Source organism: Pecten maximus, chromosome 18 (genome assembly GCF_902652985.1).
Source record: "Pecten maximus chromosome 18, xPecMax1.1, whole genome shotgun sequence".
Classification (NCBI taxonomy): domain Eukaryota; kingdom Metazoa; phylum Mollusca; class Bivalvia; order Pectinida; family Pectinidae; genus Pecten; species Pecten maximus.
Genome location: NC_047032.1, coordinates 17113476 through 17130320, shown reverse-complemented (window position 1 = coordinate 17130320; position 16845 = coordinate 17113476). Strand labels below are relative to the sequence as shown.

The window sequence follows — 16845 nt, the reverse complement described above, 5'->3', positions numbered from 1 at the left end:
TGTAATCACTTCCTACCCGGGAAACCAAGACCTGAGAGAAGACCGGAGTGTTAGCGACATCTGGTGTCCTCTGGTTCTACATACGGGTAGTTTGTCGCGTGCTCTGTTGTCATCACATATCCCTGAAGTGTGAAATATCTCCCTTAGCAAGATTACATGTGTATAAGATTAAGATTTCTCTTATATCCATTCTTCATATTCAAGCACAAGGCAAATTTAATCAAAATTGTTTCATAGGCGTGGTATAGATGAGTGTTTTGTCTGTTTACCTACCCTTAATTTCCTAATGAAGTTTTTAAAAAGTCATCACCTATTTTAGAACCCTGATTGAAACAACATACCTTCCTGTCCTATTTTGTCCGGCAGGCAACAGGAAAAAACGCACAATCTTACCCATTAACATTTAAAGCTGACACATTCTTTGAACTTCTAGAAATACTAATGCATGGCATCTGGTATACAGTGAATTTCAATACTACATCGTTATAATCTTTGTTAAATAGGATTTGGTAAAGACTCACGCTGACGTTTTGAGTGTCTCCATAACCATCGTGATAATACATTGAGTTGTCTAGAGCTGTCCTGAACTTTGACCGAACTGTTGGGTCCGTCCAGTTCCATGATTTGAGAATAGGCACAATTTTTGTATAATCAGGTGTTACGGTGTTATAGAGTGGAAAACTTTTACATAACTCCAGGTGCATACGTGGATAGTAGGCGATAAAGGACAAACACATCTCCTCTTCGGTAGAGAGACCTCCCTACAATGCAAAAGATGTCTACATATTTTGATAACGCTTATTCATCTCAATTTACATTTTTAAGCTCATTGCACTCTTCATTGAATGCTATAATCAACTTCCACATGTAATCTTAGAAATAAGTACAATTTACTAAGGATCTTTAACGACAATTTCGTGCGTGAACCCTCATAAATCTTTCATTACCTTTTCATTTCCTTGATTGCAATCGACAGTAGAATTTACACTGGACATTACCACGGAAACCCACGACTTGTTACACTCTATACATTTGCGCATTAGCACATTAATATAACAGTTACAGTTTTACCAAATGTTGTTACGTCGTTTTCAAATTATGAGTTGTCTGTATAACTTCCAGTGTAAACAATTCATAGTGATGGGGATCTAGAATTGCAAACATACATTTGCATCCAAATAACATTCATGAAATGGAATGCAAAACCACCAAATACCTATTTATTATTATCACTTTGATCCTTGGAAACTTGAAAGAAACAACATGGAATAGTGTGGCATTGAACATAGAAAGTAGCAGAACATTAATGATAGGCTTATTAATTTTAGGTTGAACCGACGTTGCATTTATAGTGACAAAAATACAATCTAACGAGCGCTTAATTGTTAAAGGGATGATAGAAAAAAAATGCAGGGAATATTGTTTGACCAGGAAGCATGGTGACGGTACACTAGTAAAAAGTATCTAAGGAATCAAATCAGCATGGCTGTGAATTATCACGTGATGTACCTTATCGCAGTTCATGTGATCGGATAGTCGTGATAATGTGATCAACTCATTATTGTAATTATCATTATTACAAGTTAACTGGTAATAAGTATTTATATATCAAAGTATTTAAAATGCTGCCGTATCTATCCACGTCTTTGGATGGGGTGATGATGAACATAGAGCTACATGTGTTGTATCCATTGCATGTATCTAATGTTCATCATCGGTGCTATCATTTGTACCCCATCTTTGTTGCTACATCATTATATTCAGTAAATACACTCTGTTTTTTCCATTACATCAAACATTATTCATGATGAAAAATGATATATTGTGGACTCGCAAGAGTTCATCAGTCATTCAATAAATGACCTTTTAACAACATATTTTTTGTTGTCTTTGCGAGTCATTTTTTTGCAACAAACAAGCTTCAGTCACTGAACATGATCCAGGCTTACACATATATAATTTATTTCATGGAAATAAATACATTTGTGTAAGATGAGTTTCTCCCCTTTTGTACTTTTAACATTTCAATTGTTTTGATACTATTGTGTGAATCTATATGTATGGTTAACTAATATGAGGCTGGCTCTAGATTATGAGATTAAGAGGTCATTATTTTCAGTCACTGGTCATCTCCCAGTTGTTGACCAGCTGTTGCTATTTTGGCTATCACGTGTTTTGGACATGCATGTCCTTATTCCTTAGGGTGTCATCACGCGTGATCAGTACATGGGGGTCAGCATGACCCTTGTCGTGATAGCCCCGATTGACCAATCATATACGGCGTGTATTCTACGGACCAATCCGAGATGTTCACTGTCCAGCGCGGTTTCTGGCCACGCACCGCCATCTTACATTAGTAAAAGATTTCCGTGCGTCTCCACGTGTTTTTCAACTATAAACATGCTTTGGACATTTGTGTTTGAAAAACCCATCCCTTTTTATCCCACCCTTAATGTTTATTCTAGAGCCAGACCTGCCATCATGTGTACCCCATCTTTGTTGCTACATCATCATATTCAGTAAATACACATAACATCAAAAATTATTCATGTTGAATATTGATATATTGTGGACTCGCAAGAGTTCATCAGTCATTCAATAAATTACCTTTTAACAACAATATATTTTTTGTTGTCTTTGCGAGTCAACTTTTTGCAACAAACAAGCTTCAGTCTCTGAACATGATCCAGGCTTCCACACAAAATTCTGTGAGCTAGCATCTAATGCTTTTTCATGTTAGGAAAGCATGGTCTTTTATTGATATGTGCATTATTTGTTCTACCTATAGTGACATTATCTTTAACATTTGATTTTCAAATCTGAAGCTACATTTAGCATTCCAAGCAACTGATTTTCATTTGAAAGAAATAGTGTCATTGACCTTTGACATCCGAGCCTGAAAGACTTACTTAAGGTACTATGCAGCAACCAAACACGAGGCCATATGGGCCTGTATGAGTCACCTGCTTCTCTGGACCTCTTTTTGATATTGAGAAAACAAGTGTTGAAATATTTAAGCATGTTTCACTGTTGTGACCTTGAATGCACGTCAATGTCGTTCGTTTTCTAAACAAATTCTGTATCACTTCATTAGCATACTATAGGCCCAATACCAGGTATCTTGGCCTCAAGGTTATTGAGTTGAAACTTTTCAAGGTTTTTGCATGTCTGGCTCCAGAGGTCTTTAATGAAGATAAAGGTCATTTATTCAAACAAACCCGGTAGCATTCATGATTTGGGACTATAACTACAGAATGTGTATTTCAATTGAAATTTCAATTTCAATCGCCCTCCTTGGGAGCCTCAAGTTTCTTAAACAACAATTAGGCCAGCCAAATAATGCCCCAGACCAAGTTATAAAACATTGTAATCATCAAGCTAGCCATACAGGAGAAAAAACAATCATGCCCTTTCTGACCCTTCTTTCAACCACAGATTAGTTTTATCCTCTATTACGAACTGTCACAATTATATTAAAACCACAAGGAAAAAATTGTTTAAGTCAGGTAACCTTAAAATGAAAGCAAAGAGACATAATTATTGATGAGATCATATGCAATTTTGAATTAAATATGTGCTAATCAGACACATCCGCCAATTCAAAAACAACATTATTATGGGAAGTTTTAAGTAAACTCGAGCATAAGCAGAGCATGTCTATATAATATGTTATTGAGACATGTAAAATATTGATGTATTGCAAAACAAAAAGCAAATTTTGAAAATCAACCAATTCTCAAAATTCAACTAAATATGACAATTTGTTTTACAAAAATTAAACTGGAAACTTAAAGAAATGAGAAGAAACTTTTGAACATTTTTAACAGAAAGAAAGGTAAAGCCTCATGTGAGGGACAATAACTCTCAGTGATTTTCTGAGCATACAATAATGATAAGCATACATATAAGCAAGTGTAAACCTTTTTATATAAAAGTTATTTCTGATTTATATGAATAAGTCCCCCGTCCCCAACAATATAAAGTAAAACAACCATAGCAATAAAATGTTAAAATCTTACCAAAATTGAAACTTAAATGAATTTGTTAAGTTTCACGTCTTTTGTAAATTCCAATAATCTTTAACTGAATAAATTGGAGAAATGAAGTCAATGTGACTCAATATAATACCCTATTCCATTTTTCGAACACTTTCAAATATCATCAGATGTTATGAGGTGTAGAACAATTGAATACAAATATGAATAGCCAACTGTTAGAATAAGATGTTTAGGAAAGAAAACGAAGGGACACAATCATTCATGTTTGGGAAAATCCAACCCTGCAATTTAGCATGAGATCATCTGTTTATTGAGAAAGTGTTCCTAAACCAAAGTTAACAACTGTATGAGAGCTTGTCTGTGTCTAACTTCCGGTGTTGGGGCAAGAAAAAACTAAGTCTCATCAAAGGTCTTTGACCTGTTAGAAGTTGAGATTGCAAAATCAATCGATTACTAAAATCTGACATTTTGTGTATTGAAATCAGACCAAAAGTATTGCAGTATCATGTCAAAAAGTATCGTTGGATTGATACTCCAAATATGTTAATATGAAAAAAAATTTAATGTTTTTATCAAGGCAAACACATATGTTCTTCAACTATTTTAATTGCTGATTTGGGAAATAAAGGAAATGTTTCCATGTTCGACTGGGTCCAAGAGATATGGTTTGGTTTATTTTGTTTAAATTCCTGTTAACAGCCAGGGTCATTCAAGGACTTTCCGGGTTTTAGAGGTGGAGGATTCCGATGTACCTTGAGAAAAAAACACCGGCCTACGGTCAGTACCTGGCAACTGCCCCACGTAGGTTTCGAACTCCCAACCCAGAGGTGGAGGGTTAGTGGTAAAGTGTCGGGATACCTTAACAACTCGGCCCCCCTCCAAGAGATATATATAACACATGTACATTATTCTAATAAGAAATATATATGTATTAATTGTCACAGAAACATGTCGACAAACAATATGTGGAGTACATTGATGTTGAACGCTTAATTCTTACTGTAGTCAAGTTGTCAAGAATCGAATTCTTTTATATATATATTTACTTAAAAAATTGTTGCGATGATTTATGAAAAAAGTAACAAAAACAAAAAAAACTTTACACAGATGAAATAAATTTAAGAAGGTAGACCAAAAAATCTGGTAATTTGTGTTAAAATGAACTTAATTTTACATTTTCGGGTGTTTTTTTCCTGTAATGCAAATATTTGTTAGGCTTGTGTAGCTAAAGTTTATTCTCGTTTAAACATTAATCCTAGTGTCAGTAATACAAGGTACATGTATAAGTGAAGCGATTACACTTAATATTTCGGGACATATTCTCTGTTTTTATATCAATTAAGAGAGATTAAATTGACAAATTCTTAATTTAAATGACAACCAAGGGAAAGACATAGGTGGCCAGTGCTGGAACAATGTTAAAATATTTAAAAGTTGTCCTCGTTAATATCACAAGGAGACGAAATGAACATATCTCACATACTCAGTGTCTAAGTAATGTCAGTCAAGCGCAGGATCACATCACTATTGCATTGTTTTCTAAACACTTGATAAGTCTGTAGCGGAACTTGATTAGGTCAATCATCGGAGACCAGGTAGCTCAGTGTTAGAGCGTCCGTCTAGAGTCCAGAGGGTCCCGGGTTCGAACCCCGGTCTGGCTACTACATTTTCTCTTTCTCCTGTTACATATTTTGCGACCTTGCCAACCCTTGTTTAAAGCATTGGGAGTAAGCTTAGCAAGGGAATATCCGAACTTGTAGTCTTTGGGGTCGAAGATTTGAAAAAAGGAAGGAGGAATGTAGCGGAACTGGATGAAGTCGATCATCGGTGACCAGGTAGCTCAGCGGTAGAGTGTCCGTCCAGAATTCGGAGGGTCCTGGGTTCGAACCCCAGTCTGGTTACTACATGTTCTCTATCCTTGTTGCATGTCTGTTTACCTATGACATATAACCTGTGACACACTTGATACATGTATGTCTGTTTACCCTGTAACTCATAACCAGTAAACCTGTGACAGGTTATGATTCATAGAGTAAAAAAGACAGGTTATGAGCTCGAGTCATAGAGTAAACAGACATACTAAAAGATTACAAAAGGATATGATAGTAACGTGGCCCTGTGGTCAGGTATAGTCAAATTCCAGACCAGATCAATTTGAAACAAAGATGCACTGTATATGAGAAGAATAAATATTCTTAATAGAAAAATCCCGAAAGTAGGTATTTAGATCGACTATGGTTGAGAAGGTTTTATATATTTATATGACCAGATGTCACCATGCATGTGCGTAAACTGTAGGTCTAGCCCAACAAGGTGAAACAAATACTGCTATTTTCGCAATAACTGTTCGTTTTACTTGATACGATAGCCATGAACAAAATCAGTGTTACCTTCCGTTTTATTCTAGCACATTGGTGTCTCAACAAATTCGAAAATAATCCGGTAATGTTCGATAATCTTCTGTTTTTATTATAGTCATGTTTCTATCGGAAACAGGTGAACATTATTTCTGGGTCAAGTTCTAATATCATGTGGGCTTCCGGTTACGTCACCATATGCCATTTTCCGCGAACATGATTTAATTTTTTAAATGAAATGAAAAGAAATAAAAGAAATGAAAAAATGTCTTAATAAAATTATTGTGATCAGTATTGAGTAAAGTTTCATTGTAAATAATTGCTATGACTCGCTCACCTTAAGCATAACTAGTTAAAATCAAAATATTTTAAAATTCACTTTTTCGTTTCTATAATAATCTTAAATTTTTTGATCACAAGATTGTTTAGAAGCTTTGCAGTACAGACTATTTCAAACGCACAGATGCTTTGATTTTAATAAACATGACAGCCTGAAGCTGTCAGGCGGTTTGAATTGAAATTAAATTGCGTATATATCGGCAAGTAAACATCGAACAATGTTTCCGTGTGGTCAGATTATCTAATTGTTTAGGCGCTATGGTCATTTACATAAATATTCGTATTATTATATAAATGCTTATTTAATTATTTTTCTTTTTTTTGTAATTTATATTTTATTCAGTTAAACATATATTATCAACAAACACAAGACATTTACATTTTATGGTCATTCACACCTTTCAGCACTGATGTGTATTTATATTATAATTTACTACGCACAAGCTTACACACACACATACACACCCACACACCCCCATTCTCGCCCCCCAGTCTGCTAAGCTACGCAAGCTACGCTATACCACCGTACTGACCGAGTGACATAGGAAACGAAGGGAAGTAACTCTGATGAATGAGAATGACACACCCCACGCAAACACCTTCCCACACACATGAATGTTCTAGTACATATACATACATGTACACAATACTATACACATATACATGTTCATACGTACTACATATAGTCATATACTAACTATTGCATATGACAATGAGCACACATGCTTTACTACACATACATGTACTATTTTGATATCCATCCATTGGCATGTACACACAGCACTTACATGAAAACAAATCCACATACCGCACCTACTACAACTCAAATACACCCATACAAGTGCACACATACTACACATGTTGTATATATTATTGTATACATACATATATAAGAAAATGCATATTAAACACAAATTCTGTTTCTATTATCCTGCTATTCATCCATGTACAGACAAACAGACAGACATACACACAGACAGACAGATACATAAACCAACACCAACCTACTTAGACAGAAAGATACAGACAGACTAAACAGAGACACAGACATATACAGAAAGACTGACAGACATACACACAGACAGACAGATACATAGACTAACAACACCAACCTACTTAGACAAAAAGACACAGACAGACTAAACAGAGACACAGACATATACAGAAAGACTGACAGACATATACAGGCAAACAGATACATAGACTAACACCAACCTACTTAGACCGAAAGACACAGACAGACTAAACAGAGACACAGACATACAGACAGTATTGACATACATAAATAGAAAGATAAATAGACAAAAAAGGGAGAGAAAGGGGATGGAAAAATCACACTATATTATCAGAGCAACAAAGCAAAATGATTGACCAGTTTAGTGTTTTAGAGCCTAGGAGACATGTCAGTTAAATATATTATGAAATGAAAGCTATAACCTAATTAATTTTAGCCATTCGTTTCTAAATCTCTCCTTATACATACCTCCTTTGCTATAAGCTACACATCTTTGTATATTAAAATAGTCCTGTATTGTATTTATTAAAGCATTTAAATTTAAGGACTTATGCAGACAGCGCATTTTATATATGTACTGTTTAATTACAATGAGAATTTCATTATCAATTTTACCATTTACATTTTGTGTGAGAAGACCGAATAAAAATGATTCTTTATTAAAACCAAAAGGAATAAGGAGTGCATCTAAAAGAGTTTCAAAGCTAAGAAGAAGATTTTGAACCTCCTGACATTCCCATAAAATATGAATAATGGTTTCAATCTCTGAGTTACACAGTGTATACACAGGCGAATTATTTATCTTGGTACATTTTTAATTCATCAATGTATCAGTATGCATCAAATGACGAACTGAATCATTGAATTTGCATATGCTTTTAATACGTGACAGAACATAATAGTTCAAACAGTTGTATGGTGCATTTTTACGTCCATTGTTTGGCATATACTGTTTGTATTACTAGATTTCTATTTCGAGTTATTGTCATTTGTGATTTGTACAATTCTTCAATACTCACAAAGGTTAGCTCCCGTTTGTGCCTGGTGTCACTTCACTTCCAGCTTGTCACCCTGTAAAACAATAAATCTGGACAAAATGACGTTCAGTTTATAGCATCACCGTTTGGACAATGTTACTCAAATTCATGTTGGGTCAACGTGCTGTACAATTTTGCAGTATAAGGCGAGTATTATAATGTAGTTTTTGATATGACCGACGCAGACTCTTTTCGTAAGTAACACACTGTTCTTCATATCTTTTATTTGGCATTTTATCAACAGTAGCCCGATCTTTAACTGTTTCCGTGGTTTGCAAACAACGTCTTAATTTCTTTCTGATAAACTATGAAACAACTTCATTTATTTTCAATGACTAAATACTTTACCAAATTAATCAATTATTTAAATGCATTTTAATTCATATTTACTAAGTATTTGTTGCACATTCTCTCCTTCGCTTTTCAAAGCTCTATTACTAAGGAGTCGTTGGAGGATTAATTATCTACATGGTACATTTTTTATCTATTATTGTTTGTTCTATTATCAAATACACATATACCAATGTAAAGAGCAAAGCTTACTCCTCTGCGAAATCGTTTCATTTCGACTTACCGGGAATATCTTTCTTTTCTTTGGAAGATAGCGCATATCTTGGAAGTCAAAATCGTAATGCTTGTCGGTTGCCAATGGTTTGAGTTCCCTTCCGTTCCGATAGTGACGTGTGATCATTTCCTTCCCCAAGAGATGGGAGTGTTGTAGAATAGCGAAGGCTTCTATTCCCTCTGTTGGTACTCCCTATGATGAAGATTGCCGGCCTGTTATTTTTTTTTATATTGTTAGTTGGTAATGTTCGCTAGAAATTTAATTTCGCTATAGATGTGTTCATTATATAAGGCGCGCAAATGAATACCTGGCGAATATTTGTATGCAAAAATGTATAGAAGTGTTTCCGTAGAAATGCTTACATCGCGTTGCTACGCATGAACAAAGAATATCACACGTTTCAGAGGACATATTTTCTTACATCCCAGCTGTATTAAATGTAGTTAGATTTGATAATGATATGGCATATGACTGAAATAAAAATCGTGTAATATGAAATTCATAAAAAATCGATACATAGATACAACGATAGTGCGGCCACATTGTTTCATACTAGAATCGTAAATCAACGAAGGTGCGAACACAATACTTAATGCCAGAACCGTGAATCAATCAGTGTTGGCAACGTTGTTTTACAACAGAAATGTGAATCTTATATATCTGAATAGTGAATCAATAATCACTATTTTTATATTCTACAGCACAAATCAATACAGACAGTAAAACTGATTTTTGGGGTGTTTTTAAGATAGTTAAGTTAACACTTTTCTTATTGTGTATGTACAATGTACATTACTGACAATGTAGCAAGAGTGCCATATTCAAAATATCGAAAATGTCGAACACTCCGTAATAAATGTCAAATCTATAGCAATTAGCATAATGACCATGTAACACAGATATATGTTCATGCTTACCTTCCCCAGAATTCCAGAGGGACAAAACCCTTGAGAGACAAAGGCGGGTTCAAAAGGAGGAATAACTTGGTTTTTAGAAACAGCTGATCCGATTTGTAGAAGTCCGGCGTCATGTGTTCGGAGTGTGGGTGTCATGGTGATTCGGATACCGGAGCTGTCGACAATATCTGCAAAAGAGAGCCAAACACCAATGATAAAGTACATGTATATCATTTCCTGAATCTAGTAAAAGTAGATGGATATTAATATAACGATGGTAGGGATTGGGATTTCATCTTCAGGCAACTTTTGAGCCACAGGAATACTTTGTTTGTTTGCTTGCTTTATCGCCCCGTAAACAGCAAGAGTCATTTTGAGGCGGGATCTCTTTTAGTAGTTGTTGACTACTAATCGCATGCCATATAAAGCAATAAGGGCAAAATATCTTGCCTAGTGACACAACCACAACGGCAACGGTCTGTTTTTCATCTTCCCGTGAAATTAACAAATTGTTGGTTGAAGTGTCGAACACCCTCCTCGGACCATCCTCTGAAGTTATATGGCCGGCGCTCTAACCGAGTGCACAATAAAATATTCTGTAACAGAAAATAACAGAAAAAAAAATTATATTCAGAATCGTGGTTTCAATATTAAATCTATTTGTCTTTTCATGACGTCACTTACCCGCTCTAGCCATTGGATTGTCGTAATGGGTCTCCATCACAAAGAAATCTGGATCACCATGGGAACCGAGAGAGTACCCGGCATCAGGGGGGTAGTAAAACGCCTGCAAACCGACAAAGAAAACTGAAGCAAATTCTAAGCCATTCGAGACGTAATACGACATTCTATTGATCAATAGAAATGATTTGAGGCATTATGGCATCGCATTTCCTGGAGGACATAGGAATGCAAGAATAGTGATAATAATTGAACCTGGCATGTCATCACAATCACGAAACAGTAAAATTAAGCTACATGGTGATATATTTTCATAACATACCGCCGGACTTTTTTTTAACAAAGTAGCTTAATGTATGCATCATATGATCTTTTGATATTTTCGCTTTTAGGTATAACTTCATCGTATTACCTTCATCGTATATCTCCATCGTATTACCTTCATCTTAAACCTTCATCGTATTCCTTCATCTGATTTTATACAATAAAACATTTCATATATGATACCTGTATTTATCGTTATGCAGTTGCCTTGCTTGAAGGACAATTATAGATGTGAATGTCTGGAAGTGATGGAAGGAAGGTAATCAAGATTTGTTCACATCCACTACATTGTTCACTAAAGCAATGTTTATATAAACTTTCCCAGAATGCTATTGATCTGTAAACTTGCCAATGGCATGCTTTGGCAAGGGAGTTCTGTTTTGTTTTGTTTTTTGTTTTTTTATACAGTGTAACTTATCACTTTTTGAAGTGAAGACATCAGTATTGATTATCTTAATATATTGATACACTTAGCTTCAAGATTCATGTAAATGTACTTAATTTGACGCACTCAAATGGTAGTGCAAAAACAAATTAAATCAGATTAGCGAAGGATATATAGCTGAATATAGTCAGCGCAAAGAGCGCTAAGATAAACGCTCAAATATGCACTATAACGGTACTTGTCTCCTACATTATGTTTTCACGTTCACATATAATGTACATGTATATGTTTCCAACTCGATGTCACTTATACTGCTATATAACAATATGAAATTGTATTAATATTAAAACTAGTTAAAATGTATTTTATGATAATTTCTCACCTTTTGAAACTGTCAACGCTAATTACTTATGTATATTTCTACACTAAAGTTAAGTTATACTTTAATAACCATGACGATTGTAAAAACAATATAATTTATATATCAATAAAATGATAGCGTACGTGTGATGTTTATACTCTGATTATAATGTACATGTATAATATCAATGAAATAATAATGTACATGTTTATGCTCGGATAAGAATTTATATATCAATAAAATCATAATGTACATGTGATGTTTACACTAGGAATAGAATTTATGTATCAATAAAATGATAATGTATATATAATTTTTATACTTGGAATAGAATTCATATATCATTAACATGGTTATATACATGCGATATTTATGCTCGGATTAGAAAGTATATGTCAATAAAATAATAATGCACATGTGATGTTTATACAAGGAATAAAGTTTATATTTCAGATATATTTCAACTAAAATATACCCAAAATTTAAAGAAGAAAAAAGTGAGAATGTATGCTGCCGCTGAGAGCTGTAATTTACTCTACATACCTTTCCACCAATGGCCCATGCTACAATGACCTGGGTAATACAATCATGAAGTGCTTCCGGTACGGTGGCGTGCTTATCGCACCGAAAGGTGGCGCCTTCGTATGAGGCTAGTTCAGACGCTGGTTTAGGACATTTAAAGATGAGTATGTGGTGAGTGTTAAGTTCATTCCCGGGTGTTACGATTGGTTCGTACTGAAGGGAAACAAATGCCCGTATGAAGCCTTATACATTTGGCCGTAACTAAGAAATATCTGCGTCAACCACATTCCGGATTTGAGGGGTTTAATTGTACACCTTGTTTTGTGGCATATTCTATTTTCCTAGATATTAATTTGAATAAAATATTTCAAAATGGTTCCAATTGTTATTACTACAAACTATTTACTTTTGTATGCAAATCATCGTGTATTTACTTAACTGTAATAAATAATTACCGATGAAAAGTAACATTACAATTTAAACTAAAACGTGAGATGACGTACCTTGATCATGTGATGTTTTGAAGCCAAGGGAGGTAACTTAAATGCTCGACACGAGTAGGTCGTGGTGTCAGACGGAACGTGATACTGTAGGAACGGAATAGTATATATACACAGTTAATACATACAAAACATTAACGTTATCAATGGCAATGTCATCTGCAGGATTTATACACAATTTGTACTTTAGACAAACTTAGTCGCATGCAAATAAATGCCATGTTCTTAAGTTAAAACCGTGATGAAATAATGAAATAATAATGTGCATTTGTAAATTTGTTAAATTTGTTAATGCCATAAGGTATTCACAAGAAAATATATACAATATATACAATGTATATCAAAAACTCAGTGTAACCAAACCCTACAGGTATAAATAAAAATGCCTTACATCTCTTTCCTTTTCAGTCTCATACTTGTAATTAAGGAGGTACATGTACTTACAATTGGTTTTTCGCCAACTCAGTATATAATTATATAATATTAAATAATTACCTGGAGTTATGATTAATTTACTTTTAAAGAAACATAATCAGAAGAAGTCGCCGTTCACATTCACTGGATATCTTACATTGTCGTGAACAAAGTCAAACGTGACTGTGTCACTAGGTATATTGACATCATCGGCTGTCAGAGAAGAAGATAGTAGCATGACGCTCTTTGTTCCACGCCTTGTGGCGCCGTGGTAGGGGATATGACTCGTCACGTCGTCTGGGTGGTAGGAGAAGATAATCCTGGTTGTGTCATCCTATAAAACAACAGTTATCGAGTAATCGATGTACTCCAGTGAAGTAAGCTGAGATGTTGAGTGTAAAGATTTGGTCGAGACCAACAAATTTTTCCGAATAAAGCGTGGGTTCAAATTATACGAGTGCGAGTTAATGAGGTTCAAATCCATATAAAGTGGTAACGTGACAAGTTGATAGAAAGGATATATATTTCAGGGCCCAGCTGTTCAAAATGTGACTAACCTAAACAATTGATTGAAAATCGCATTCCTCCTTTAGAATAAAACAGTTATGTTTGTATTCCTTAAAATAGGTAGGTAGGGAGAAACTGACGAGTGTTATAGTTTGATAAAATTTTGTCAATCTATGTTTACCAAAAATGATTCTATCAGGATTTTTAAATTATTGCTAAACTGTGATTAACCTAATTATCGTTTTTGAACTACTGGGCCCTGACGAGTGTAAACTGTATGTTATTCACTTGCTTGGCGAAATAAATACTTTTCTTAATCTCTTTTGTTTAAAAAAAAAAGGAAATATTTTCCTTTTCTTTTAATACAAAGCTTAATCAGGAATCACCCTACCGTGAAAGCTGAATTATAACAATTGATAGAACTATGGATTTAGATATCATATCTAGGGAATGGTCATTTCATTTAATTGACCACTAGTAAGAATATATTTTATGTCATAACGGCAAACTGTTTTGTCTTTTTTGTGTTTGGAACAATGTCTTACTGTATTATTCAAGGTAGAGGTTTCCTTTTCAATTTATAAAAACCTCACTTGGTAAATCGTGTCTGTCCTTTATGCTGACTGATAAGCGAGTTGATGTGTGATTGATTTAAAATAGTAATTCAACTTATCTGTTGTCCGCAAAACTGGCCAATGACCGTTGCATGTTTTGTCTTTAAAAGAGTAATAGATATAATATGTCTGGTCTTAGCTTAGACAATGTTCATTTTCATCACCGTATTCATCAAGTGTTCATCATATTTAACTTTGTAGAAATTCAAAGCATCCCTTACAGTACTTACAAAAATGTATGTGTTATTATCTTAATATACTAAAACGTACCGTAATAACCATATCATCAGCACTGTCACATGTGTTGAGTTTGCGCACAAAGGTAAGGACAGTACCGGAAGCAGTTTCCTTGCCAGCAATGACAAACCAGTCTTGTGATTGGTCAACTATCGGTGTAGCATGTTCAATTGTGTGATAGTCCTAAGAAAAAGATGAAAAAGCTTGTATCAATAAAATCGAAGACGACAAGCCAGAAAACACAGCTAAAAATGCAATCGAAAGTTGTTTTTTTCGAAGAGTTGATTGTATGTAAGCTAAATGTTCCTTTGTGTTCTAGTTTGTTCCTTCAGTGACTTGATCATAAAATATTTCTAAAATAATTATAACTAATATTTCTATTACAATTTTCAATACTGAAACACCTTTCATTGGTTTAATGTGTAGCGAAAATTGACTGATCGTGATTAGTTTACGCTACCTTTACGTGGTTACGTCACTTCTTTGAGTGACGTAACCACGCCACCTAGCGTCCATTACTAGAGTGACCAAGATAGACAGTAGCCATCAAGCTCTCGGTAAGCTAATTCAAGAATATGTGAGTAAGAGTTCAGAAATTGCCCTTATCATAGTTAACATAGTCTTGATAAGAATCATGTACTCACGTATACTCACACCTTCTATATGCCTCAAAACGCAATATAATATCATTTTGGTTTTGCTATTACTACTTAGACTCATTTCACACGTTTGCGCATGAAAATATATCAAATATATTTTATTCCGATAATCCATCATATACATTCACACGTATAAAAAGCAATTTCGTCACATCCATCTCTCAAAACCTTGTTTGCGTTTGTTTTTTCTGCTTATATTCGTTGCTACGGTGGCTGTACTCACTTAGCCTCGTTCTGAGATAGGAATGTTAGGCATGCATATAATTTGAGAGAGGCCTATTGCTGACAAAGTTCAAAGTTTGGGTCAACTTGGAAGTTGTTCTGTCCAATACAGGGCACAAGCATTATGTGTGTTTGGATGGATAAAGAATTGCTTAATCTAGTAGTTTTTATCGACTTATATCAGAATTATATATGATAAATGATGTTGTTTTCACTTAAAATAGGGTCTTTATTCGATGGGAATGCATTTGATATAACGGTCAAACCAGACACACAGAAAACTTTAGTTATAATCTGGTCACGTTATAAACCATAATGTGTCATTGTTTTACTAACTCCGCCCATTTTGAATACATAGTCTATCATGACAGACATACCTTGAAGTAGGTTTGGCCCGTCCTTGACTCCGCCCACGATGACATCAGCGGGGAACATTTTGCCATTCGGAGAGAGCCCGAATCCAATATATCCCTGCGTGTTCACGTGTGTCTCAAAGGTCACGTGAGTGTCATTGGTTTTCCAAAATAGCCAGTACTGACCAGTGGCATCCAGCTGAACATAATGGTCAAAATGGCGCGTTGGCGTCGGTCTCGATACCTGCATGATTTGAATTGAAATATTCTCGTGCATGAATAACACAGAGAAATAGTTTATATACTTGACATATACTGACATGTAGCATCAGATAGCCATACGGAGAATGTTAACAGCTCACGTCAGTCACATTTCAGTAACTATTTTATGTTCATTATATTCGTAACTTAAAAAAACAAACTACACACAATGAATTGATGCATGCATTGATACAAATTTTGAGAAACGATTTTTTTATTTTTTTAAATTTAACTTATCTACAAGACAATAAAATCTCTTGCAAAAGAACATCACATGATATTTACAAAAAAAAAACCATTACCGTCTTGATAAATGTCCTTGCATTACTTCATGTATGATTACAGAAACATATTGAATCCGTTTGTCACCTTGCCGTGGTTGAATTATCAGTTTGTTTGCGAGTGATGAGCACATTTTTTGACAGGACCACATGACGTGTTTCAAGTTAAAGGTTAAACAAGGACTTCGGGTTATCATAATTTGAGATAACAAAGTTAAGGATCAGGTCATACACTGAATTGAACTCGTATCTTACGACACTTTTAACTTATTTCACCAGTGCAAAAATATTACTGTGACATTTTTACTTTTGGCGTA

At 34.6% G+C, this 16845-nt stretch overlaps 1 protein-coding gene and 1 non-coding gene across 2 annotated transcripts in view; one reads left to right on the top strand and one right to left on the bottom strand.

The window, feature by feature from the left end:
- Positions 1 to 16236, bottom strand: part of LOC117316272 — a 51437-nt gene extending 35201 nt beyond the window's left edge. The window contains 12 exon segments of the mRNA XM_033870810.1: positions 522 to 761; positions 8729 to 8758; positions 8760 to 8780; positions 9321 to 9503; positions 10229 to 10395; positions 10892 to 10994; positions 12502 to 12693; positions 12984 to 13067; positions 13552 to 13728; positions 14786 to 14935; positions 16011 to 16028; positions 16030 to 16236. Of these exon segments, the coding sequence (XP_033726701.1) occupies positions 522 to 761; positions 8729 to 8758; positions 8760 to 8780; positions 9321 to 9503; positions 10229 to 10395; positions 10892 to 10994; positions 12502 to 12693; positions 12984 to 13067; positions 13552 to 13728; positions 14786 to 14935; positions 16011 to 16028; positions 16030 to 16236 (1572 nt within the window).
- Trnas-aga lies at positions 5828 to 5899 on the top strand. Its single transcript has one exon. It is a non-coding gene; the product is annotated as a tRNA-Ser (tRNA).
- Positions 16237 to 16845: the final 609 nt, after the last annotated feature.